Genomic DNA, 26,165 nt, shown 5'->3' with positions numbered 1-26,165 from the left:
ACATGAATGAATCTGGGGCGGGGAGTGCTGTCCCCTGGGCTGCCACGGCCAGGCAGCCCTGGTTATTTGTCTGCATGAGGAAGGATGGGTTTTGCAGAGACAACGATGGGAAAAGGAGACCTTCCGCACAGGGCAAATAAATAAATCATATGTCCATTTATTTTTATTTTTTTAAAGGACACTGTCTCTTTAAGTCCACCCCTGCTGCTCCTGGATTTAGGTCAGGTTCACAGATCTGATGGTGAGAGCAAATCCCACACTAAACCCCGTTCAATTAAAAACCCAGCTAAGTGGGGATAATTTGTTTGCTGCCACATCCCCTTGCATAGACCCCATTCTTGTTGCCCCCATCACCCCACATCTGGGTCCAAAGGAAGTGGGAAAGCCTCTGAAGGGCTCTTGATGTGACGACAATGGAAGAGCAGCTTTCCGTTCCTAGAAAACCCTTGCCATACCTCCGCTTTCGGGATGACGTCTGTCTAATCTTCTCTGTCCACCCAGCTCCCATCCATCTCTGCTGGAAAGCTATTGATGTCAGTGGAGTTTACACCAGGAGATGAACTTGGCCCAGCCCCCACTAACATTTTGGGCTAAAGATCCTTGGGCGACTTTTATTCTGAAACAGTTTTTTTGGACTCCAGGGTGGAATGGAGCTTCCTGATTGGCTACTGGTGATGTCATAGCCCTGCCCATGCTCTCTAGGCTTTTATTTTTTGTGTGCACCCTTCATTTCCACAGCTGTCTAATTCTGTCCTCAGGATGGTCCCTGGCATCGAAGCACTGGGCCATCTCTCCTCATCTTGGGGGGCTGTCATGGCCACGGTGCCTTCGGCTGCCTTCCTTTCTCCTGCAATGACCATCTGTAGCACGCCCTAGTCTTTTCCCAGTAGGGGGCGCTGTTAGTTGCCCCCTCCTGCTCTGCCGAGGCAGTTGCTGCTCATACTTCCACTGCCCGTGTCGCTGTGAGGATCATGCTCTGCTGTAAATCAGTGAAGCCCTGTTGATTTCAGTGCAGCTATGCCCATTAAACCAGTGGAGTCTCTGCCCCAACGATTTTGACCCAGGTGGCACAGCTGCTGCCCAGACCAGCCATCAGGTGTGGAGAGGTGTGATGCTCTCCTCTTCCGTTCCTAGTACAAAACCCGGGGGCAGATACCCACACAGTCAGGCTAGCTTTCTATTCAGCTCTTAGCTAAGGCCATAGCTCCCCTCTTCCACCTCCATCAGGGGATATTGCAAGAATTAATAGTCTCACAATCCCTACCCCCAATGAACACCCTTACCTTTATTTTACAGAGAGGGAAACTGAGGCACCAAGTGGGGACATGAGCCCTCCCAAGATCCTGCCATGACAACTGGCACAATCCTTCCTTATGTACAAGTGAAATCCCCAGAGGGAGCTAAATGTGACCCTGCCGTTCTATGCGCACAAGCTCTGCTGCTCCTAGGGCCAGCCTGCCTGTCCGATCTGTCTGCACTTCTAACGCCTGTCCCCGCGAGCTCTGTGGGGCTGCTGCTGGTTCCCTCCGCAGAGTGCTTGGGAGGAAGGGCAGTTTGGTGGTTGAGGGACCAGACTAAGGCTTATGTGATCTGGGTTATTATTTATTTGTAGGGACCAGGACCCCACTGCGTCAGGAGTTGTCCAAACACAGAACAAAAAGGCAGCACCACAGTCCAAGGGTTCAAATCCTAGTTCTCCCACTGTCTCCCGGCATGATCTCAGCAGACCACTCCATCTTTCTGTGCCTTGGTTCCCAGTTCACAACAGGGGATCATGAGAGCTGCTTTCTGTCCCCCTGAGGCTGTCCTGTCTCTTTGGGGGAGGGGCTCTGTCTTGCTCTGTGTTGATGCAATGGGGCTTGGGTGGGGTCTCTAGGCCCTACTGGAATATAATAATAAAGGGTCAGGCCCAAAGCAGGAAACACATTGCCCCAAACTCTGTTCCCCCCCCCCCCCCCCAGTGCCTTCCCCCATGGCTGAGAAGGTTTCCTATTCGTTTCCGTTTCTGCAGCTGGTTTTGGCTGGGGGCAGGCTGGGCCAGGCGTTTCTAGCAGAGCTCAGGGCCGAGCAGGAGGTGCCTGCTAAGGAAAGAGCCAATCTCCTGGGTTGCGAAAACTTCCCGGGACTCAGGCCTGTGTGGGGCCCTCTGTTCCTATGGACTTCAGTGGGAGCTGGGCTTGGCATTTGACTGGCACTCGATTTTTAACCCTCGAACCAGGCCTGCCATTGAAGGGTTGCCAGGTGACCAGTAACTTTGGCCTTGTCCCTGTGCCCGTCTCCCCTCTGAACTCGAATCAGGCTTTTCCCTCTGCGTCAGTTCAGGCTTTCGCTCACTCCATCCCTGCTCCAAGGGCATGAGGGAGGGTTGAAGGAGAAGGATAGTCCCAGAGGCAGGGTGCATTGTGGGGGTGAAGTGCAGCCCTGCTTGCTTGGATCTTGCTGGCTTGATGAGGCCAGATGCCTTGGCTAAGGGCTTGTCTATGTGGGAGATTTTTTTCCAGTTGCACCAGTACAGTTTTCCCATATCACTTTCCATGTGGACACGCCCACTCCACTATAAGAGTGGCTTTTTCTTCAGTTTAGTTTAAACCACTTCCAAAGCAACATATACGAAACCAGAGCACCAGAAGGCGTGCGTCCGCAGGGGGAGTCATGCCGGTATAACTACTGCAGTTTAAATTCAGACCCTACTTTCCTGTGTAGACAAACCCTTAGGGGCATGTGGCTTAGTGTTTGTTTGCAGGGGTGTCTCTGCTCTCTGGATCATTAGCTAAATGGTAATAATGGCTCTGCAAAGACTAATCTGGCTCTCTCCAGGCCAGTACCCTCCCCCCAACCCCAGCCTCATCTCTCGCAGCCATGCTGGCTTTAATTACACCTCACAGAAGGAGTAGGCACACACGTCCCCCCATGGCATGTTAATGTGCGGCAGTGGAATGGACGCTGGAGCACAGGGAATATTATGGGGATAGATTCACCTACAAAGCAGTGAAGCTGCCCCTCCTTCTGTCCCCTTCCCCTGATCCTCTCCCTCAGACTAACCTACTCCCCTTTTCCTCCCAGCAGCGAATTCCCTTTCCCCTGCCACCCCACCATCTCCAGTTACCCTATTTCCATCTTCCTGGCTTTAGCATTTTAGACATTAGAATTTCTGCAGCAAACAACTGGCCAAGTTAATTGCATTTCACAGGGAAGCCAAAGCTGGGGCAGGAAATGGTGGAAAATCAGGCTGCAAGATTTTTCTGGGAAAAAATAGTTATTCCCCACATCAGCAAAACTATAGGAACAGATGGATCTTCCTGCATTTGCCAGTCGTCTTTTCATCTTTGGCCGTCTCATTTGCCAGCCCTGTTTTCAGTGGGTTTTCAGTGAGCTGTGTGGAGTTGTTAGGTTTTTTTTGAAATGTTCCCTGAGGATTGTGAATGTGACATGTGCTGACTGTGTGCAAATCAAACCCCTCTTGGGTTGGAGAAGCCTGTAGGTGAATTTCAAGGTCAGAGCTAAGAATAGACTAAAATAAATGAAAATCCTCTTTGCTGTGAGCAGAGGAAGGAATAAGACTGGGAGCTGGCAGAGGGGGCTTTTCACCCATGGGTCTCAAAGCTGGGGCGATGGCGTTATCACTGTTGTATAGAAGGGGAAATTGAGGCAGAAAGAGTGGGGGAAAAGACTTGCCAAAGGTCATGCCGAGCCTGGAGGAGAACCTAGCTGTCCTGAGTCCCAGTTCATGACCTGAGCCACTGGACCACGAAAGGCACTTAGGAAAGGAGAGGCTGAGATGCTGGATCTGGGTTCGCTATTGCTTGCACCACATATGATGCGAGTTTGGTGGTCTCAACCTAATTCTTAGCAGGAGTTAGTCCACGTCCCTGAACCACCCATGTAGAATCGAGGACAAGCTGGGGTGCGTGGCCGTCTCTGTTCTAGAGGGACCAGGGTGGGAGTAGCAGGATTGCTGCAGGGCAGAACTGAGGGGCATCAGTAAGTGGATGGCAAGCCAGGAGTGTTGATAGAGAGAAGGGTGTGAGGGCAGGGCTTTCACAAGGCCTCTGTCTACCTTGCCTGCCTCTACCCAGTGCTAGCAGCCGGGGGCCTGGGTGCGAGAGGAGGAGGAGGAGGCGGAGGGGCTGGAGAAAGGGTCCCAGGGTTCTGACTGCATAAAAATCAAATTGCTCTTTACATCTAATCTTGGCCGTCCCTGCCAGGCCAGGAGCTCTCCATGGTGCTGGCCTGGCTGGGCCCTTCCAGAAGCAGATGCAGTCACTAGGGAGCCAGCAGGAGTGATGAACCCTGGGCTCTGCACATCAGGGTCCATAACCTCCCTCTGTCTCTGCTGGAGAGGGGCGAGGCTATGGGGCAGTGGAGAGACCAGGGGAAGTGAGGTGGTGGGGCAGAGCCATAGGGTGCAGGAAAGACCACAGGGCTGGTTAACGGGCTGGCAGCAAAGGGTGAAATCGGAGGTTCCTGGCCGATTCTATTGGCATTTTGTTTTGTCTCTTTCAGTCTAATGGGCCCATTTTGCCCCAGGGGGGGTCCACGCCCTCCCCTGCCTCCCCTGGAGGTCTCTGCCTGCTCCCAGGGCCGTCTGAAATAATTTTGGGATACTGTGCACTATTTAAATAGGGGCCCCCCATCTTCCCCAATCCCAGGGGGGTTGGGAGGCCCAAGGGAAGGGTCGGGTCCTGTCGCCTGGACTGTGACATGGGGGTTTGGGTCCTGCCCCTGGGGGGGAGGGAGAGAGAGAGCACTTGTGATTCCAGTGCCATGGGGCTGGTCCAGCTCCCCTCTATGGTCCTTGGCACTTTCCACAGTATGCTGGTGGGAGGCCTTGTCAAGCAATGCCCAGCCCTGCCCCCTTTCTGTCCCTGGCATGGCTTGATGGCTGGCCCACAACCAGGCTGTGGAGTGGGGTGTTAATTGGGGCTGGCTGCGGGAAGTTTTGGGTGGGTGGGTGGTTTGCTCCCCTCCACCCCCGAGGCCGGGGCCCTGTGCCAGTGCACTGAGTGTATATTGGTTAGTTTGGGCCTTGACTTCCCCCCCGCCTTCTGGGGGTTGGGGTCATACAGTATCCTGGGGCTCCTTTGACTGTGAGGGCTGCTGGCTGAACATGCCCCAGACCACACTGAGTCCGCATGGCTGAGTCACTCAGATCATCATGGAGGTGCCAGATAGTTGGGTTCATTTTTTTTTTCTAGGTTGCTTTGTAATTTTGAAGCTGCTTCTGTATGTCCTGGCCCGTGGCCAGGAAGTGCCCAAACACCAAGGCAAAGGCCCATCTGGGGGTACCTCTGTGTGATCTGCCTCGAGGTAGAAAGAACCTGATACCTTGCTAGACAAAATGATCTCACAAGATGTACAGCCCAAGTCCTAGACCCCAGAGATTCATGAGCCTGGAAATGAACCTGAACAAGTTTCCCTAGAAGAATGGGCTGGTGGCTAAGGCATTGAACTGGGACCCAGGAGATTCTGGTTCAGTCTCCAGCTTTCCCACAAACTCCATGTAACACAGTGGCAAATTGCTCTGTACCTCAATTTCCCCATCTGTAAAATGGGGATGATCGTCATCCTTCCTTTTTCTGTTTAGACTGTAAGTTTTGGGGGGGACTGTCTCTCAGTGTGTGACATACAGCACCTAGCCTAATGGGCCCTGATCTCAGCTGTGGCCTCTAGGTGCTACTGGATTATTATTAACAATAATCATACCTAACCTAGAGTATGCTCATTCCTCAGTCACAGAGTATCCTTTTGTTATAGATTTTGGTGTATCCTTTGCACAACTTTTTCTCTGCATTCAGAGATCCGTTCCTTTAAGTTGACCTGCCACTGCCTGAACAAAATGTATCTAATGAAATGGCAGAGAAGAGGAATCGATTCTCATCTGCAAAGCTGGCTCTTCATGACTTGTTCCCTGCCTCGGCCTCTTTCATGCATGTCTGAAGCAGGATAAAATCCCGCTGATGCAAATTCACAACCGGCTTTGCCTTAGAGGTAGCTTACGAGGCAGGGGCATTTTCTTAAGAGGGACCTTGGGTCTTTGTCTCTCCTTCAAATTGCTGAAGAAGAAATTTGGAGAAATGTTGTATTTCCCCTGAGTCCCCAGCCCCTCCATGCCACTCCCAATGTCACTGAAAGAATAGGATATAGTCGTGCTGGATGCACAGGTAGTGGTACATAGAACAATAGCATTTCTAGTAATACCAGTGTACAGGCAGAATGGGATGTCTAGGATGCATCCAGAGAATTAGAGGTGTCGTATGAATATAGAAAGATTGATGGATATTGTTCAGCTGAACAACAGGAAGAGCAAGACATTGTGCGGGGATGGTCTTATAATATGTTTCTTCCTTCTCCTACCTGCAAGATCCTCTATCGCTAGAAGGCTGGGGTTAGAGCATGCGGGTAGATGAGGCTGCACCGACTGGATAAGCCTCTGGAAGGGATGTCTAGGGACAAGGCAGAGTAGAACAATGGAAGGGTAGGAGAAGGTGGACAGAATGGAGAAGGTTGCAAAGAGGTTGTGTCGCATCGGACGAGGGCGGGGCAGAATGAACAATGGGCCATAAAGAGAATGCCTGGCCAGCCTGTTTCTATACACACTAGGCTGTGACTAGCAGGGATATGGAGAAGGCGCCGACAAATTACTGAACCCGAGGAGGTACAACATCCAGCCGCAATAAGACGCACATATGGAGAGAACTGTTCCCCTCTGGCTACCAAAACAATTCCTGACAGGTCCGTCTGTACATGCGGCTATCGGTGCGTCTATAGGTATGCAGCTGCCCTTGCCTGCATGAATTGCTCCATAACCACCACCTCCCCATTCGCCACTTGAAGCCAGATCAGAGCCCCTCCTGCATCAGCCCTTCCCAGAAAATCCCACTAGACCCCCCCCACCCATTCCCACCCTGCTTTTCAAATTTTCCATCTAGTCGTTGAAACAATAGGGCATTGCAGGACAGTGTATAGCCATCCCCCCCTAACCTCCCCACCCACTCCCCCTCCCCAACGCCCACTGCATCATAATTACCTTAATGTTTGAACTGCAGAGCTCTCGAAGCTGCTGCTTTCTGGCAGAGAGAGAGAGGGGGAGAGAGAGGGAGAGCAGGAGAGAGGGAGGAGGAGGCTGGCATGCAGACAAATGAAGCCCAAGTGAGAGAGCGAGCTTAGTGGTGAGCTGATGGGTGACATACGGGGGTGTCAATGTTGCCTTTCGAACCAGAATGAGGCCACCACCGTTGTCAGGTTGTTGGGTCCCCCCACCCCCACCACTACACACCCGCCTGATGTGTGTGTAAATGTAACCTGTTCCTGACAGGCAGCTGCAGGCAGCATCTTTTATCTCACACCAAGCAAGACCAAGGCTGCAGTATTTGGGTCCTGAAGGGGGAAGAAAAAGCAAAGCGGTCGCTGAAAGCTCTGTTGGCTCACATGCTGCACGAGTTTCCCCAGGTCTCAGCTCGAACTCCATGGGATCATTATCTTCTCCCTGTCTGGATAGGAGTTTGGGGTACATTCCTGTTTAGCAGGGGACTAAGTTTTTAATGAGCTTGCCCCTGCGAGAAATGATGATGTTATATTATATTATTATCATCACCTACAGGCCACAGCTCAGATCTGTGCCCTATTGTGCTAGGCACTGTATGAACACTGCGTGAGACAGTCCTTGCCCTGAAGAACTTACAGCCAAAGGGTGGGAGGGGAAACAGCTGCAGAGAGGTGCAGTGACACACCCAAGGCCATACCAGCCGTCACGGGCACAGGTAGGACTAGACCGTGGCTCTCCTGATGCTCAGGGCTGTGCTCTGGATCATGGGGGTTGGGGAGCGAGATCTCTGTCCTATCCAATAGGGAACAACACCGCACCGGCAGGGGGGTGGACTGGATCATCTAGGGCCTGATCTATAGGCCATTGATTCTAGCAGGTCTTGGGTTGGGCATCTGTGAGATTTTGTTTTTGTTTGTCTAGATCCAGTGGGCTGGTATAAATCAGAGACACAACAGGTCCTCCTAACTCCATCCCACCAGGCAGGCCCCTATGCTTGGAAATTACCCAAGATCCCCTACTCCTTGTGACAATGCTGGATGCTAGAAGATGGGTGTCCCAGAATGCACTGTCCCCTGAGATCTGGATGTGCCCAGATGGCTCCATCCATTGTCTCCAGCTAAACCAACCAACACCAAGGACCTGCCACGCTGTCACTGTCCCTGCAACAGCGTCCTTGCTTAGGCACTGAGCCAGAGCCCACTGAAATCAGCCAGTGTCTTTCCATGGACCTTAATGGCATCAGCCCCTTAGCACAGCTGCAGTCTCAGAGGCTCGACCCTGATCTGGGACCCCATGGCTCTGAGCAGAGGAGGGAGCCTGTTCTGCAGTCACTTCCATGGCTCCTCCTGGCCAGAGACTTATCACAAGGTTCAGCGGTTTGCTCGGAGGTGAAAGCCCCAGAGCTGGGAGGCCTGTGTGAATTTTTGAGAACACTCCTGCAGCTGGAGACGTGACCGCTGCAGCTAGCTAGGCCAGGAATACAGGCTCACGCCCCTCTCCTGATCGCTTCTGCTTCTGGCCTCAGCGGGAAGGAGCCAGCAGAAACGTTTGATATTTTCCAGGCCTTGATGGATCCCAGGCAGGGTTTGGTTCAGGTTTTCCAGGGAAGTTCTTGGCCTGTTCTTAGCTTTAGCGAAAGCGGGAGCTGAATCAAATTCCCCTCCTGTTTAGGGGTATCTGCAGCCTGATCCCAGCTTGGGCACTGCGCTCTCAGGAACGGCTAAAGGAAAGCCCCAGATCACAAAATCCTGCCTCTAGGGAAAGCATAGAACCAGATTGAAATACACCCCACCTCAATTTGCATTTGCTCTTTCTCCTCACCCTCACCCCTCCAGAGACAGTGGGAGTGTCCAGGTCTCAGGACAAGGCAGAAGGGGAATGGAAAGGAAGAAAGAAAGGAAAGTGAAAAGGAAAGACAGAAAAGGGAACGGAAGTGAGTCAGAGGCTCGAGAGGGCAGCTTGATAAAGGCCCTAAATGGCCGGGCAGCGCCCAGATCTGGAATATATACGCTCCTCTGAGCCCAACACGCATTTGCTCCTTCTAAGGTACTTTCTGAGCACATTGTTTGTGACCTAAATTGCTTGCACAGGGATTTTAATTCATTCTCAGCTGCAATAATCACTTGAATTTAAGATTCTTCTCCCCCCGCCACCTAACACACACTTTTACCCTGCAATTTAATCCACAATGCAATTCCCCATTGATGGCTCCTTTAATGACACAGTTTCTCCCGCTATGCAGCTTTCCCCCAGCCCCCCCCCCGCCGAGCAGCCTTTCTGTTTTTTATGTCATTTCAATATTATTAGAGAATCTAATGAACTTGGAGCTGTCTGGCTTGGTTTCCATTGTGTGGGGCGCTCCTCTGTTTCCTTCATCCCCTTCCCCCTCCACCGCTTTGTCTTTCCTTCCTTTTATTTAAAATTGATTTATCGGTACCTCACTCCTCCACCCCCATTTTATTTATCTGCTTCTTTTCCTCATTTCTTCCTTTGTCCTGGGGTGGGGTGGGGACGTGAGGGAAGGAGGAAACATTTGCAAAGGAAGATAGGAATCTGTGTGCCCTGAAATCAATCCTGCACCTAAAATTTCTGCTGTAACAGGGTTTGAGCCGGGTTCTGCTCTCAGCCTGGTGGAAATCCAGAGCGTCTGCATTGAGTTTACTCTGGATTTACACCTGGATCAGCCTCCTCTGCTCTGCAACCATGTGTTTATTAAGGAAGGACTAGATGACTCTGGACCCGCTGCACTGATTCCCACAATAGTGCATCACGATGGCTCATGCTGCTTCAGTTTGGCACCCTGGGTTTTGAGGCCCAGCCATAGCATGGGATAAAGCCCAGATACTGGTGTAAATAGCCCAGCCCTTTCAGCTGTCCTGCTTCTCCTCCTCTTCTCCCCTGGGCATTGCAATCAAACCCTGCAGTCAGCAAATATATTTTTAATGCTCTCTGCATCCTCTTACACCCGGGCAGACGCTCCACTAATGGCAGGCATGCTCCCTTTGGGGGCTGAGCCAAAGCCCACTGGAGTCAGTGAAAATTCAGGGGCTTTGGATAAGGCCCTAAGTCTAAAGCCAGACCACTGGTGTGCAGAGGGGAAGGCGTCCATCTTTGTAGCTGGGTTGGTGTGTGTGGCATTGCATATGTGTATGTCTAGGGGGGAGGGAGTGTCTGGTGCTGGCTGTGTGGAGCTGTAGGGTTTGTGTGTTTCTCTGACCGTGTTGAAGGGTTTGCATGTGCCTGTGTCTGACTGGGAGCATGCACAACACGAGAGGGGCTCTGTCTCCCGGGGGATGTGGCCATGTGTGTTAATAGCGAGCGTCCCAATTTCATTCCCTCGCCAGCCCCCAGCTCTCCTTGGGGCCGGCTGGGGTGTGGTGAATGGAGATCCCAGCTCTCAGGGGGGCTGGCTGGATCATGGTGAGGGCTGGCTGGGGCTTATAGCCCCCAGCTCTCCGTGGGGCCGGCTGGGGTGTGAGGTGAGTGGAGCCCCCCAGCTCTCAGGGGGGCCGGCTGGGGTGTGGTGGGTGGAGATCCCAGCTCCCTGGGGGGCCGGCTGGGGTGTGGCGGGGGGCGTGCCCAGAGACCAGAGAGATGACTGGAGGGTAGCTCTGATGTCAGTTCTCCCCATTCTGTAGTCTGCCACTGAATCGCTCAGCAGGAATGTTGGGCCGTGGCTCAGCCCTGCAGCACCACATGGGGAGCTCGTGGCAACCTAAAGGATTGCTCCCACTTACACCAGGGTTGTGTTTGGCCCACTCTCCCCGTGCACCAACTGGGACTTGTCTTTTCAAGGCTTTGGGCTCCTTCTCCAAGATTTCATTTAATTTCAAAAAAAAAAAAAAAAAAAGAAGAGAGAATTAAATGGAAACAAAGGAGTTGCAAGTGCAATTAATGGAGCACCTGGGGAAGAAAGAGAGAAGCTGCGCCGGGGTCTCTCCCTCCATCAGCGGAGTGTTCTCAAGCACTCACAAAGAGCCCTTCTTAATCGCCTTTTGACATCAAGTAGGAAATTATAGGACACAGTTACACTCCTTCATTCAGGTGCCAACCCAGCCCGGGCCACCAAGCGCCGTCGTCGTGGGGAAATTCAACAAAGAGGAGAGGAAAAACAGAGGGTGGGTTTATACAACAACCTGAGTTCAAAGGCTGTTGTCTGAGCAACACTATGCCCTGGAGTTGAAACATGAGAGGGGAAAGTGAGGCAGGGATGGCATGAGCATGGTCATGCTGGGAGGAAGCTTCCCCCCCTCAGGGCACTGCTGGGAGGAAGTTCCCCACCATAGGGCACTGTTTTGGTAAAGCTCACATTGCTTAGGTCAGTCGCTCGCATGACACCGCTGGGAGGAAGTTCGCCACACCAGGGCACTGCAGGGAGGAAGCTCCCGCTGCTGGAACGCTAGCTGGCATTGGCAGGATACGGGTGTGGGGGGAAGCTGGCGTTAAATTAAAATTGTTCTTGGTACCAGTGATGACTATTAGAAAATAAGCCCTGCGTGGTGGGAGGGCACCGGGGGGGGGGGTGATATAGGGCTTTAATGGTGAGATAAGGAAGACAACAGCAGAGACTGACTGGGGGTCGGGGGTGAAGACTGGGGAGGGGACAGGCAGGAGGCCAAGAGGGAGGGACAAGGATTAGAGGCTGAGATGGAATTTGAACCAGACTGGGACTTAATGGCTTACGGAAACTCGGAGAAGGAAACAAAATTGCTGATGCTAAAGTCCAAGGGTAACCTCTGTCTGGCTGAGCTGCTGAGTAAGAGCATTGGGGAACTCAGCCCCGCCCCTTCAGGTCACGGCCTTGCTCGGGGATGGTTATTGAGTCTCTAGGGCTCTCTGTTCTCCCTTGGTTTCGCTAGCTGGAGCAGCGCAGTGGAAAAGCTGCCGGTGCCCTCCTGATAGCGATCACTGGTGGGAGGCCTAGGTGGGAATCCAACCTTCCCCCTATGGGATAAAGCACTAAATCCTCCCCAGGATACCCCTGCCTCCCCCCAGAATCCTGCTCCTGGCTGATCACGGGTCGGAGAGATGCTGCTTCTTTCCCACAAGGGGTCCTGGACGGAGCATTTTTCCAAGATCAGCCCCTAGGGGCTGTCAGTCTTTGGCATCTGAAGAAGTGGGGTTTTTTAACCCATGAAAGCTTATGGCCAAATTAATCTGTTAGTCTTTAAGGTGCTGCTGGACGCCCTGTTCTTTTTATAACCCTAACAGTTACTCATCTAAACACAGCATCATTAGAGTAAATTATTTTGGGATAATCCTGACATTTTGCCAGGTTCTTTGTAGCTCCAGAAGTCCCTGTTGGGAATGGGTGTTAAAAATAGAGCAGTTTCTTTTCCACCAAAACACCAGTGAATCTCTGTTTATTTTGACTAGGCCTCATCTGGTATTTGATACATGGGCTAGGAATTAAATTAAGGCCACAGTTAGTCTGCCATGCCAGAGGCTGATTTTCAAGAGAAGCTGATGCCTAATGAGGGGAAATCATTAATTTTAAGTGCCTTCCATGCAGAGGACCCAAAGTACTTCACAAACATGAATTAAACTCACACTACCCTGGGAGGTAGGTAGCTGATCGCTAATCCCTTGCAAAGAATCTAGATTAGTTCTAATCTACCCATAGATCACTGGACCTGGGTATATTATCCCCATGGAAGAAGCTGAGGCCCAGACAGAAGTAACTTCCCAATGCCAAACAGCAAGACAGAGGAAGAGGAGCGGGGCAGAACACAGGAGTCCTGGCTCCTTGCTCTAACCATTAGGTAACACCACTTCTCTGTTCAGTTGCTAGAGCAGGTTTCATTAGTTAGATCAGCTTGCTAGTAAACTGCTTTCAAAAGTGCAAGCAGTATATCTGTCTTCTGCACCTTCCCTTCCCTGTATTTCCCAGCAGGGGTATGTGTGCATCAAGGTGGGTCTTTGTCCTTTTAAGAGTCTATCTGCAGCTCCTTCTGCTGCTTCTTACATCATAATCCTCTGATGGTGACATCACTGCTCGTTGTCATAGAGATGTTTATGTCACCAACACAGGATTATGATTACTTCAGTAAGCAGCCGGAGCAGCCAGGCTCATTTAAAATTGGACATTTGAGCTGTAAGCCCTTTTCCTGGGCTAGGACCAATGTGTGGATTTATACCGATCAACCATTCTCGGAGCATGGATAAAAAACAACAGGAAACAGTTTTATGTCATGCCTTCCTGTATAATCTAACATTATTACATCCAGTTCCCAAGAGAGTGCTAAAATGCATGCCGAATATATAAGTAAATACCCTGATATGGTGCTACAGCATACAGATGTTAGGAAGAGGCACAGATTTATGATCAAGAGGCAAAAATGATGGCTGAGTTCCCATCATGGCTTTGGCACTGACTCGCTGTGTGAGCTTGGGCAGATCACCTTCTTTCTCTATGCCTCAGTTGCACCATCTGTGAAATGGGAACAATGATCCTGCCTGTCTGCACTGTGAGGAATACTTAAGTACTGCTCATTACCCTCCCATGAACACATGATGCTCTGTGTAGGTGCTATTGTAACTCTCTGGTGAGTGTGTGATATGAGACTCCCTCTGGGCTGATCCACAGAGGATATGAGTTGTTTTTTTTCCAGTCTCTAGCTACACAGCTTTGGCTCTTTAGTTCATGCTGTCGTGGCTCACTTTTGGCTTTGGAGGTCCCCAGTGAGTTGGCCAACAGGGCAGCCATCATCACGCTATCATTCTTAGATGCTACTAATAATCCTCCAGCAATGTACGTGAAATTGAAGAATACCTCTATGAGGCGTGACTAGAAAGGGTTAAACATCCTGCAAAATAAATAACCCTCAAAAGACATGTGGGGAGAGAATGTTTGTGTTTTTGTGTATTTCCATGTGTAAGAGTAGGGTCGACAATGTAATCAACAGTCCCTGTCTATGCTGTATTCTGATAATTCAGAGGTCAAAAGAACATCCTAGCATTTTAATGAATTGTAAATGTGGGATATCTCGGTATTCATCTCTCTTTGAAATGTATAGCAAATAACCTGTGAATGGTGGAGGAACAAGCCAATTGCCTTATGTTAATTCTATAGCTAACTACCTTCAAAGTCAATGCTAACTACCTTTTGAACTCCAACTTGTCAAAAGGCATGAATTGGATAAAAGATCCTTGGGTCCTGATTCTGTCATCTCAGATCTGCTTAGGCTTCGTCAGGGGAAGTTTGAGTCTCAAGGCTGAGGTCGCAGTTATGCGGATACACCCTGAATTTGGTATTTGGACATTGGACTATGAACTGTGAACTAGTTCTGAAAGAACTCTTTGCAACTACAAAGCTCCTCATTTCTGCAATGAATCTGATCTTCAATTAATTAAACTCATGTCTGCATGCATATTGATTTTTTTTAACCATACTGTTTTTTTTAAATAATAGTTGAGTTACTAAGAATTGGCTGTAGTGTGTATTTAGTTAAGATCTGGAATATTCAGTAACCTGGCAGGTAATGTGTCTGATCCGTTGGGATTGACAGAACCTTTTCTTTTATATGATGAAATAAGATTTTCAGAAATCATCATATTTGACTTAGGTACCTGGATGGAGGAGGCCTGAAGCTGGATCACTTTAAGGGAACTGTGTTGTTTGGATTTTTGAGTAACCAGTAAAGTAAATAAAGAAGCTGGTTTATGCTGTCTTGGTTAATCTAAATATTGGAATATCCACTGGCTTTTGGGGGATTGTCTGCCCCATTCTTTGCAGTTCACACTGAGTGACCACAGCTGGCTCCCCACTAGGACCCTGGTCATAAGCTCAATGAAAAACAGGAGAATATATTTGAAACTAAGGCTCTTCAGGCTGAGATGCTCCTAATCCAGTGATTGCATCAAACCCAACTGTTTGCTAAAAAGAGTGGGGTTTGACAAAGGGCTTTTTTCTTGACATTTTGGGGGAAAATAAAAAAAAAGTTTTGAAATTGCCAAAAGGGTTTGTTTCTAAATGAAAAAAATCCGTTGTCCAGCTTGAAGCGACTTTTCAGTTCAAAACCAAAGCGAATTACAGTAAAGATTTAAAAAAATGGTCAAGATTGAAACATTTCTAAAGGATCAAAACAAAACATTTTGATTGACCCAACTTATTTCTTCTGATTTTTCCGTTGAAGATTTCCTGAGATTTTTACTCTTTGTCTCAATCCAGGAGCATTTTTCTATATCATGAAAGGTCTTTGCTTCCCACCCAGCTCTAGGGACGACTCAACAAATTGCCCCAAGTCAGGGTGATAGCCAGCTTCCCTAGACTCTGATCCTGCCATCAGATCCATTCCCAGTCCCAAGGATCCACCCACATGGATCCAGGGCCAGGAGCGGGGCCGCATGAGTCCCCTGGGATCTTTGTATGGACTTCATGAGCTTCCCTCCCTCCCCCCAACTTCTGCAGATCTTAAGCAGCAGAGATAGTGGTTTGCATGGCATCTCCCACAGGGACACACTTTAAAGGATGACAACTCAGTGCACCAGCAGGATTCACTGTGAAAATGCACACGTTTTCCCTGGGGTGGGCAGCCGGTCCCCATTAACCCCGCCCCCTGCACTAGCCCCTCCCCTCTGGCCACGCCCACGGCCTTAGGAAGTTGCTGGCTAGTTAGTTGCATGCGGAGGCTGGACAGGGGGCAGCCCGATCATCTGCGCGCAGCCATGCCGGGCAAAACCCGGCTCCCCAGCCGGGAGCAAGCGCTGCCAGGCAGACCGCAGAGACTCACTGTGTCAGGTACTTTCCACCTGGGCTGCTGGGGGAGGAGGGGTGTCAGTATTGGGGGCCAGTCGCCCGTGGGGTGGGAAAGGAAATTCTCCCCCTCCTCCTGTCTTGCAAGGCTGGCTCCTTCAGGGGTTAATAAGGAGGTGCAAGCTGTGCCCTGGGGGCCAGGGGCGGGTGTGGGCTCAGGGAGGGAGGCTGGGAGCTGGAAGGGGAGTGTAAAGTCCAAGGCACGACTGGTGGGAGTGGCCATGTGTTAAGGGACTTGTTGTCTGAAGTTCGCGCTCTGTGGCTGGGAAGTGGATCTTGGGGAGCAGGGGCTTCCTTCCATGCCCTCCCCTCCCTCCAGACTGAGTCATTCAGCCCAATCCTGCATGGAAGGAGGTGGGGGGGTGCTTGTGATGTTGTTTTAAAGATACACTACCTTTCCCCCGACAACTCTGCGCCCCCCAACAACACACACACTCCCCCTCCCATTGATTGCAGGGTTGTGGTGCTTGCGTGCACACATTTATACTTACAGGCAGCTCCAGGCTTCCCTTTGTCTTTGTGGAGCAGGCCCCGGGGGGGAGGCCGGGGGAGGTCTTTGTAAGCGAATGGGTGCACTGAGTTGCAAGACCTCAGCTGATGGGCCAGGTAATGTTTGCTGAGGGTGGGGTGGGGGAGACATCGCTGCGCTCCTGCTAAGAGGTGGGGTTTCAGAGTCCCCTCTGCTTCCAAAGATATGGGCCAGCCAGTGTCTTGGCACCATGTCTCATAGTCTCTGATCTGATTTAAAGGTGACTTGAAAATAACTAGGGCCCAGTTGTACTGGACGCCTGAACTCAGGCAGAGCCTACTGACTTTGCAGGCTCTGCCCACACAGACCAGATCCCAGGCCTAGCCTTGCACTATGTCTCTGGTACTGCTTAGGGGCAGCCCTAAACAGTGAAAACCAAGGGAAACCTACGGTGGGCTCAGAGCCCGGCTCAGCTGACTCAGGCACCTACAGCCAGGCTGAAAATAGTAGCGTGGGCGTCTGGGCTCAGACTGAGCCTGACCTCAGAAACCCAGTGGGGGGAAAGGGTCTTGGAGCCCAGGTGCTACACTGCAGCGTTTAGCTCTGATTCACTGCCATGTTTGGGGGTGGGTTTGGTTTTTTTGCTGTGTAGACGCACTCTAGGTGTGACGGCTCCTATTATCCTCCACCTCACCCCGTCCCAATTTTTCACGCTTGCTGTGTAGATGCACTCTAGGTGTCCCTCCTTCTTCTATGATGATGGTTTATTACTGGTGTTACTGTAATGCAGGGGTAGCCCAACCGTGGCTTGCGAGCCACATGCGGCTCTTTTATAGTTAAAGTGTGGCTCTCGGGACCACTCTCCGTTCTCCACTGGGGACCTCTGCCTTGCAGCAGGGTGGTGGAGTAGGGGCTTCTGCCCAGCAGGGAGCGGGGAGGCTCAGGACACAAGACACACCTGCTGGGGCTCCGGCAGGCATCTCCTGAGGGGCTGAAGGCCCAACTCCCGGCAGGTGTGCCCTGGCTCTGAGACTTCTGCAGGTTGTCAGTGGGTCACTAAGTGTGGCTGCCCCACTAAAATGCCTAGGAGCACTGGGTCTGGATGAGGACGCCCTGTGCTAAGCTATTAGCCAATACATATAGTTAGGTGTAGTATACACCATACATCCCTTGGCCCGTGCCGCTTCCCGCAGCCCCCATTGGCCTGGAGTGGCGAACTGTGGTCAGTGGGAGCCACGATCGGCCAAACTGCGGACATGGCAGGTAAACAAACTGGCCTGGCCCGCCAGGGGCTTTCCCTGAACAAGCGGCAGACGGGCTTTGAGAACCTCTGGTATACACCATGTTGATAGGTATTATGTTCAGAGTGTTAATCGGAGATGCACATGGGTAGGTGTTGGGAAGTTGTGCTGACTGAATGTCGTGTGCTCGTCCCACAATTCTGTTCACCTACGTCAGGTATCCTACAGCACTCGGCAAAGCTGAAGTCAGCTTTGGCATTAGAAAACAGGGAAGGTGTCAAAAGACAAGATGCATGAATGGTGTGTCCTTGCCCAGACTGGGAACTACCTCTGCGCCCAGCTGCTTTGGAATGTGACAAACGAGAGAAGAAATTGGTAGGAACGAGTGGGTTGGGTCTTAGGTGAAGTATAAAGTGCTTTTAGCTTGTAAGCAACCCTATTATAAAGAAAATAATGTTGAGGGTGGATCTTTGAAGTGAACATGCTGCAAATTGCTTCCCGAAAGGCGGGGGGCATGTCTCCTTTTTTTATCGTACTGTTTTGTCTTTAGGCAGTAAATTGGCTAAGCTTGTTTATTTGGTCTCGTGAACATTTTTATTACTGAACTGCGAGTGCAGTCAATCGGCTACATCAGTAGCATCGTATAAACAGAAGAAAAAGACAATCCCTGCCCCCAAGGAACCTGCAATCCAGCACATAACCCCTATGGGGAGTCTCTGCTGCAGGAGTGTTGTACGTTAATCGTCAGTGTTCCTGTTGTGACCTAACTCTGGATCAGCTGTGCGCCAGCTCAGAGAGTCCATGCATGCCCCGCCCCCCCTTCTCCTGATGATGTACAAAGGCCTCCAAAAGAGATTTTGTTCTATTTTTTTGTGGGTGATTTTTTTTAACACTAAAAATTCAGGTCTTATCTACTCCTGGAAGACTCTATGGATGACTGGAGATTTTGTACGTCATGCAGGAGAAGTGATGTGAGCCTTTTCTTTAGATTCTTGTGAAAATATTTTGTTTAACTCAAATGCCTTAGAAAAAGGGTTAGAAATTCGTCATCTCTATTTTCTCAGAGAGAACTCACCAATTCTAGCTGTACGCCATCAAATGAGTCCTCCAGAGGAGACCAGATTTGCCGTTCCTGATATTTCTAGGGTAGAAAGCAAGCAGGGAAGAAAAGAAAACAAACAAACAAAAAACCCTAGTTCTTTTTTAAAAGAACAATCTGGACTGCTTCCACCATAAAGAAGCAAAACCAGGGGCACAAGGCGATGTAACTTTCTTTGCAGGGCCCCTTTAAGAAACGCCCCATAGGGCTGGACTTTGTGAACTGTTGGCCATAAAATTGCCATGCAGAGAATTAGGGGGGGAAGGGTTCCCAGTTTCCTTCCAGTGGTGGATTAGCCACTGGGCCACCAGGGCCTGTGTCCAGGGGCCCCAGCCAGTTGGGGGGCTCCAGGAAAAATGGGTGGCCCTGCACCCCAACCTGCTCGGCGCTCCTGATGGGGAGCAAGGTCAGTGTGTGGGGGCTTGCCCCACTCTGCCCACCTAGTGCTCCTGCCAAGAACTGGGGTGCACCAGACAGGGTGGGGGCGGGGACTGCAGGTGGAAGGAGTGGCCAGGGGCCCCCACTTGTTCTGGCCCAGGGCCTCCCAACCCCTAATCTTCCTCTGACTCTTTCATTCACCCCGGTTTCTCATGATCCAGCCGCTAGCCATTTTTCTCCTGAAGCATGCTGGGGACTCAAACCGATCCTGGGGGTGAAAGGATCACTCAGTGAGGCTCTGATTTAGTGGCTGGGGCAGGGAGAGACATAAAGATTTGAAATGTGCCTGGCTTACGTAGAACGCGGCGGTTACATTTGGTGTGGACTCGCTAGAAACATCTCACTGATGCCCCCCACCCCGCCCACAAAAGCCTTGGGGCAGCCCTGTGATCCTGGCAGACCCGAACTGGTAGGATCAATTTGGCATATGCCAGAGGTCCCAGCTGAGGTGGGCCCAGTTGCCCTAGGTTCTGTATATACAGATTGAGAGAGCGTCTCTGCCCCCAAAGAGACAACAGACAAAGGATGGGAGGAAGGATGGGAGAATTGACCCAGCGCGATTCAGTGACTTGCCCACGGTCACACACGCTGAGACTGACAGAGCTGGGAATTAAACCCATATCTCCTGAGTGCCACTCCAGTGCCCACCTTCCATATACATGGCTGGGGAGACTCATGAGTGCTCATTGTTGCTGGGCTGGCTCGGTGTCCTGGCTCCCAAAATGCCCTCCTGTCGTCATGTGGCTTGGCTGTGGCATTCTTCACTTCCTATCCTAAACGGCGGCTGCTGCCACCGCAGTGATGGGGCGGGAAAGGATGCCTGGGGCTGTTTCGATACCAGAGCTGTAGGGGCTCCTCTGCCCTAGGCGGGGGGGAGGGGGCGGGGGGCGCCACAGGGCCCTGCTCAGCCTTTTGACAACAACGGGAGAGTGATGAGTCTTGTTCAGATCGTGTCCTGGCGGGCTGAACGCGGCAGTGACCTGTCTCCTTTTTCTTGCCCTTTCCCTGCTTGCTCGGAGGCTAGGCAAGAAAGCTGAATCACTCGGCTCTGGCTTCTTCCCAGAGCAAAAAGCTCCATTTTCTAGTGCTAGGATTGGCTTGGAAAGCCGACGCTTCTGGGCACTCGGGTGCCCCCCAGAACAACCCTCCTCTCCAGGGCAGGGCCATAGCTAGGAGTCTAGCCCTTGCACCCGTTCCATTGCCTACAGCCTTCCCCGCATCAGACCTGCCAGGGCCTGATTGGAGACGAAAAGCCCCCCCAGCCGGCTACCACCCCCAGGAAATTACAGATCAGCCTTTGCTATTGTCATTCGCAAAGGCTGATCTGTGTGAGGTGGGACAGGGTCTGACTGGCTGGTGCCAATGTTCATTCCAGTGCCGCTGGGTCCCCGACCGGAGCTGGAGCTAAGAGAGCATCGCTGAATCTGCTTGTTTCTGTGGCACCGTCCCATTAGGAAAGCGGGTTCTGCGTGGTGAGTGGTTGTCTCAGCCTGGTCCCAGCAGCCCCACTGAAACTCATTTCATGCATCAGCCCCATTGCCTGGGAATGAGCTGGGGATTCGGAGAGGGGTGTGGTGTGGGCGAGCCCAGCGGGAGGGGAGGGCAAAGGTGCTGTGCGCCCAGATGCTGCCTGTGCAGGGGGCTGGTGGGACTCTGATGAAAGTGAGAATGTCCCTGGGCCTCGCCTCCTTTGACTTCCAGCAGCTTCCCTGGGGATGGCTCTGCAGCCTGCAGTGCTTCGGCCATGCCCTGCCCTGCCCCCCCGCCCCCCCGAAGTGCAGGCCTGCTTACGGCAGCCTTACATTCCTCCCGTGCCAGGGACTTCTCTGCCTTGGAGCCTGTCTGCAGCTGGCGCGGTGTCTGGGGCCAACCCCACAATCCATCTGACCCGCTTCCTATCCCGTTACAGCCCCGCCGAGCCATTCACTGCCCCCCTCCCTCGCTGGGATTCCCACCCACGAGCTTATCCATGGGGGAGGCCTGTGGGAGGAGAGCGCTGGCTGCGTGGGGGTGGGAGCAGAGCCAGTCAGCCCCATGGGGAGGCAAGGCTGGGGCCGAGGGCAGAGCAGGGCAAGGGGAGCAAGGCTGGGGCCAGAGGTCATTCTTTGGCCGTATGTGCAACCCCCTCCCTAGTAGGATGAGGGGAGGGGGCTCTCACCCATGTCTGTACCCTCCCAAAGGCTCTGGGAGTCTGGAGGCCCGGTGACCAGCTCCGCAGTGGATTGTCAAGGGAGCGTGCCTGGGGGGAAGGAACCAGCAGGAGGTCCCCAGCAGCTGATCCCCGGGGTGCATGTCCTGCTGAAGCCCCCCTGCACCGCGGGGCCTGTCCGATGTGCCTCGTGCTGTTAGCTCACCCTGAGCATCCATGCGAGAGAGGCTGCCTCCCGTATCCCTGCCCCCCCCTTCATGCTCGGTCGCCCCTGTTTGTATTCTGGGCTTGTGCCGGGGGCTGTGCTGCAGAATGAGGCCCCGCCGCCAACAGGGCTCCCATCACACTGAATGTGGGGAGAGGAGGGTGGGCTGTGCTCACCATGGCAACAGATGGTGTTGCTAGGATACAGCAGAGGAATGAAAAGATGAGAGGGATGCCCAAAGCCTTCCTCCCTGCCCCCTCCGCCTTCTCCTCCCCAGCGCTCCCCACGTGTCTGTGGAACAAGACTATTCAGGAGACGCTGACCCCAGCCAGGCCGAGGGATGGTGGGAGCACAAAGGAGGGGGGTGTATGATAGAGCCACCAGGGGGCGCCACCCTCCAGTGCCCGTGGAGCCCTATTGTTGTGGCTTTCTGGGGGAACGGGTCCCTGTGCTGCTGTGGCATCTGGCTCCGTGCGATGCATGAAATGGGTGCTACGTGTGGGGGACAATAGAGCACTGGAGCTTGGCCGTGCCCCTGGGGGGGCAGGGTGGGGGGATGCAGGTTTATGATTCCCAGAGGCCATTCCGAAAGCCTCAGGTGCGGTTCTAAAACGGTCCCCCTTCCCCGATGTGTCCGGGCACCGGGAGAACTCTGTTCCCTTGGCAGCGAGGCGGCTTTGATTTCTTCGCTCGCGATATTGGCAGTCTGCCCTGAGACCGTGTCTCCGGCCCCGGTGTGAGAGTGCTTGGCCTCCTACCCCACTAGGCTCTTCAGATTATTACTCTCCGTCTGTGTTGCAGTTGTCCCTAGAAAGGCCTCGGTGGGCTGGGCACTGCTCGCTGGTTATTAGCTGTCTCACTCACATGCTAGCAGTTCCAGGCCTGAACCAGGAACCTGTTGTACTAGCCGCACAAACGCAGAGCCCAAAGGCAGTCCCCATCCCATGGAGCTTACAATATACGTATGAGACGAGACGGCAGGTGAGGACAGGCCGGGAGGGACCACAAGGAAAGAAACCCTGGTGTTGGGGCCTGGCGTGACTAGGGCATAAAGGGGCATTGGCCCGTGCTGGCAGCGTCGACTCTGACATGTGCAGAGCCAGTTGTGGTGAAGTGTCAGGATGCAGCATGCTTGCTAACGTGTCCCGTTGACACCCCCTCTCCAATCCTGATCAAGACAGACCTGAGGGTGTGTTGCTCAGTGGTTAGAGGAGGGATCTGGGGAGTCAGGACTCCTGGCTTCTGTGCCCAGTACTGCCACTGTTTTGCTGGGAGTAGGTGTCTATGTTGCCTTGCCCGAGGAGTTTGCCCATCTGCAAATGCGGATTGTGAACACCTCCCACCCCATCTCCTCCCAGGAGGTAGGCAAGGCTTAACCTGGTTTGTGTAAAACATGATCTTAGGTCGCTGGTGAGCTTTATTAATAATAATTACATTATAATTAGAGGGGCAATGTGGCCTGGTGAAAGAAGCACTGGATTGGGTCTCAGGCAGACCTGGGTTCTGGTCCCAGCTCTACCACTGGCCTGCTGGGTGACCTTGGGCAAGTCATGTCCCTGCCTCAGTTTCCCCACCAGTAAAATTGTGGATAATGACTTAAAACTATGCTGAAAATCCCCAGGCAGGAGCCCCACCCCGGCATGTGTCAAAGCCCTTCCCACCCAGCTGTGTATAGATGCAAAAGGCCCCACTTGGGCATGCCCGGGCTGGGCAGGGTCAGGCAGGTATGTCATGAAGCTAAGCAGCAGGTCTGAGGTAGAAGTGGACAAGCCAGGCCCTCTTCCTGTGTGGTCTGTAGTGGGGTATTAAGAGGGTTTCCTTCTCCCAGCTGGCAGCAGGGGCTAACACGGGGCAGACAGACGTGCAGGTGGGGTAGTACCAGTGAAGGTAGCCTGAGCTTTGCCTTCAGTCTCTGGCAGTGGCTGGGAGAAAGTTGTGGCATCTGCAGCCCTGCTCCCTGGAGTGGGAGGAACTCTACCCAGCCAGAGCCGCTGGTTCTGGGACGGGGTCCTTACCCAGGCCCCTCCCCTCTCCCTAGCAAATGAGGAGAGGGCACCAGGGTAGGGGCTGGGCTAGCGCCAGCCTGGCTTACTCTTAGCGGGAGTCACCACCAGTTTCTCCAATCCCTGTGTAAACTGGTCCCCACAGCGAGTCCTCCATCATCACCCTCTTCCCCCTGATGCTCTTTCTGCTCTCCCCCTCGTTTGTTAAATCAGAAGAAATGGGGATAGTCTGATCTCCCTGTGCCTGGGATCAGAGTAGGTTGCCGCACGGGGAGTCAGATTAACTCTAGCATGTATGGCCAGCACCTAATGCAATGGAGCCATGTGGTGTGTTTTGCTGGGGCTACTGTAATAGGAGAATAGGGACCAATGGGATTTGGGGAGGGCTCAACTAAGGTAGGAGAGTGAATGATCTGCACCTCCTGGCGCAGGGTGCCGGCTAAGCTCTGGTGTCTCCTAGTTGATGCTTCAGGCTGGGACCTGATGATGTGAGTGGGGAATGGGGATGGCTGCTCAGCAGGGAGCAGTGGGCCAGGTGTCTTAGGGAGGTGGGGGAGGAGAGTTGGGCTGACTCTCTGGTCAGATGAGTTGTGGCTGCTGCAGGGGGCTGGGAGTGAATGGAGGGTGACGGAGGCAGGATAAGGCAAACCCAGGAAGCGTCTCCATCCTGCTGCTCTCTCCTATGAATGATGAGCCCTGAGTCCTGTTCGGTGTGTGATGGTCCTTGTGGTCTGCTGTCCCAGTGGCTAATCACGGCTGAGTGGGGGTCTGGCAGGCCCATTCAGTGCTTTACGGGCTGCCCCAGAGCAGCTGGCTTCTCCCTCGATCGCACTGGAGTGAATGGGGCTGGCGGTGTGGAGGGAGGGGCTGGGCGCTGGCCTTCTGTCGCTGGAGAAGGACCGTGTGCTGTGGCTCGCAGTTGGAGGCTGTGAGCTTCAAAGGAAGGTGTGAAAGCTAGAAGCCTCTGGTAATTGGCTGAGCCTTAATCAGTGGGGGGGGCATTCACTCAGGCCAGGGCTTTATAAAGCCGCTCACAAGCGACAAGGGAGCTTTGCGAACAGGGGCTGCTAACGGAGTTTTGCAAGGGAGTTTGGGAAGGGAGCGGGGGTCTCTTGTCGATCCTATCTGTTCCCCTGTAGTCCCCTTAAAACCTATAATCCAAACCACATTTCAAAACCTCTTTCTTCAAACTACCTTTCCATTAACTAGGAGACAATGCAGGCAGAAGCCCAGCAGCAGAGTGGGGGCTATCCAGTTTGATTACCTGTCCTGTGGGCAGGTGGTGTGTGTGTGTAGTTGGTGCAAGGAACTCCTGGCCCTCAGAGACCATGTACGGGCTTTGGAGGCCAGGGTGGCGGAACTGGAGGAGCTAAGGCCAGGTCTACACTGCGACTTTAAATCGGTTTAATGGCCGATATACCGATTTAACGCTGTATCTGTTCACATGACGTCGTCATTAATATCGAGTTAAACGGCTCCTTAAATCGATTTCGGAACTCCTCCCAAACGAGAGGAGTAGCGCTAAATTCGATAGCGATAACCACACCAGAATTTAACCATTCTCCTTTAAAAAACCTTAGGTCCTAGCCTCAAAAAAAAACCAACCCTCAGAAAGGAGTTCCAAATGACTTGCGGCTGGTGAAGAGAAACCTCCATTTATTGTTTAAACCTGCTGCCGATCAATTTCATGTCGGTACCAGTCTGTATTGAAAAGTAAAATAACTTTCCTACCACTTCTCCGCACATCATGATTTGATATACCCTATCAAACCCCTTAGTTCCTGTTTTGGCAAGAGAAGAAAACCAGCCTCTTTAATCTTCTCATAGGGACCTCCCAAACCCCTGATCAATTTGTGCCCTGTCTCTGAACTTTCTATGCAGAAAACTTTTTGAAGTGAGAACCACACGTAAACAGTATCAAATGTGAGCAACCAGGATGTATACAAGGGCAAAATATGCTCTCAGTCTAATTCTCTATCCGGTTAAGATTCCAAGGCCCGTTGCTTTTTGACGCTCGCCACTGCGGAACAACTTCAGAAACGATCCATGAGACGCCAAGATCTTTCCTGACTCAGTAGCAAATAGCACCCATCATATCTAGATAGCGGGTTATTGCCAATGGCATACTTACAATTCACCAACATTAAACGTCATTGCCATGGTTGCCCAATCACTATGTGAGATCTTTGAAGGTCGCACAATCTCCTTTGGTCTAAATACTGATAGAGCGCAAACTTGCCACCCACTGTTACCCCTCTCCAGATCATTTATGAAAAGAAAGGATGGTCCAAGGTACGGGAACACTCGGAACACCAACTAGTTACCCCTCCCATCTAAAATTCATCATAATGCACCTGTTCCCTGCTTAACAGGCTCTCAGCCATGAAAGGACCTGCCGTATCAATGACAGCTTAATTTAAACGTAAGAGCCTTGTGTGAGGGACCTTGGCAAAGCTTTCCGGAAATCAAGTACACTATCCACGGAATCCCCTGCCACATGGTTGCCCCTTCAAAGAATCGACAGATCATAAAGACACGAGTTCCTTCAGAAAACCAATTGTGACATTGCTCAACATATTTTCTAGTTGCGGACAACGTTATCCACATTGTTCGGACTTAATCGTGCCCGTACCGACGTAGACTACGTCTGTAATTGCCGGTATCACTCTAGAGCCCTTGTTAAATATTGGCTAAAAGAACGTTTACATTAGCGAATAACTCCAGTCATTGGTACGGAAGCCGATTAAAGACAGGCAGAGTA

At 52.1% G+C, this 26,165-nt stretch overlaps 2 protein-coding genes across 2 annotated transcripts in view; both read left to right on the top strand.

Moving 5' to 3' along the window:
* The window catches only part of YTHDF2 (YTH N6-methyladenosine RNA binding protein F2), a 276,572-nt gene that overhangs the window by 72,155 nt on the left and 178,252 nt on the right, over positions 1–26,165 (top strand). The gene's annotated exons all lie outside the window — the stretch shown is intronic.
* Positions 15,635–26,165, top strand: part of LOC116838004 (peptide methionine sulfoxide reductase MsrA-like) — a 51,041-nt gene continuing 40,510 nt past the window's right edge. Inside the window, exon 1 of the mRNA XM_032802965.2 lies at positions 15,635–15,785. Coding sequence (XP_032658856.2) covers positions 15,668–15,785 — 118 coding nt within the window. The 5' untranslated portion in view covers positions 15,635–15,667. The remainder of the gene's footprint in view (positions 15,786–26,165) is intronic.

The sequence above is a fragment of the Chelonoidis abingdonii genome, chromosome 25 (genome assembly GCF_003597395.2).
Source record: "Chelonoidis abingdonii isolate Lonesome George chromosome 25, CheloAbing_2.0, whole genome shotgun sequence".
Lineage (NCBI taxonomy): Eukaryota > Metazoa > Chordata > Testudines > Testudinidae > Chelonoidis > Chelonoidis abingdonii.
This window is presented reverse-complemented; position numbering and strand designations above follow the sequence as displayed.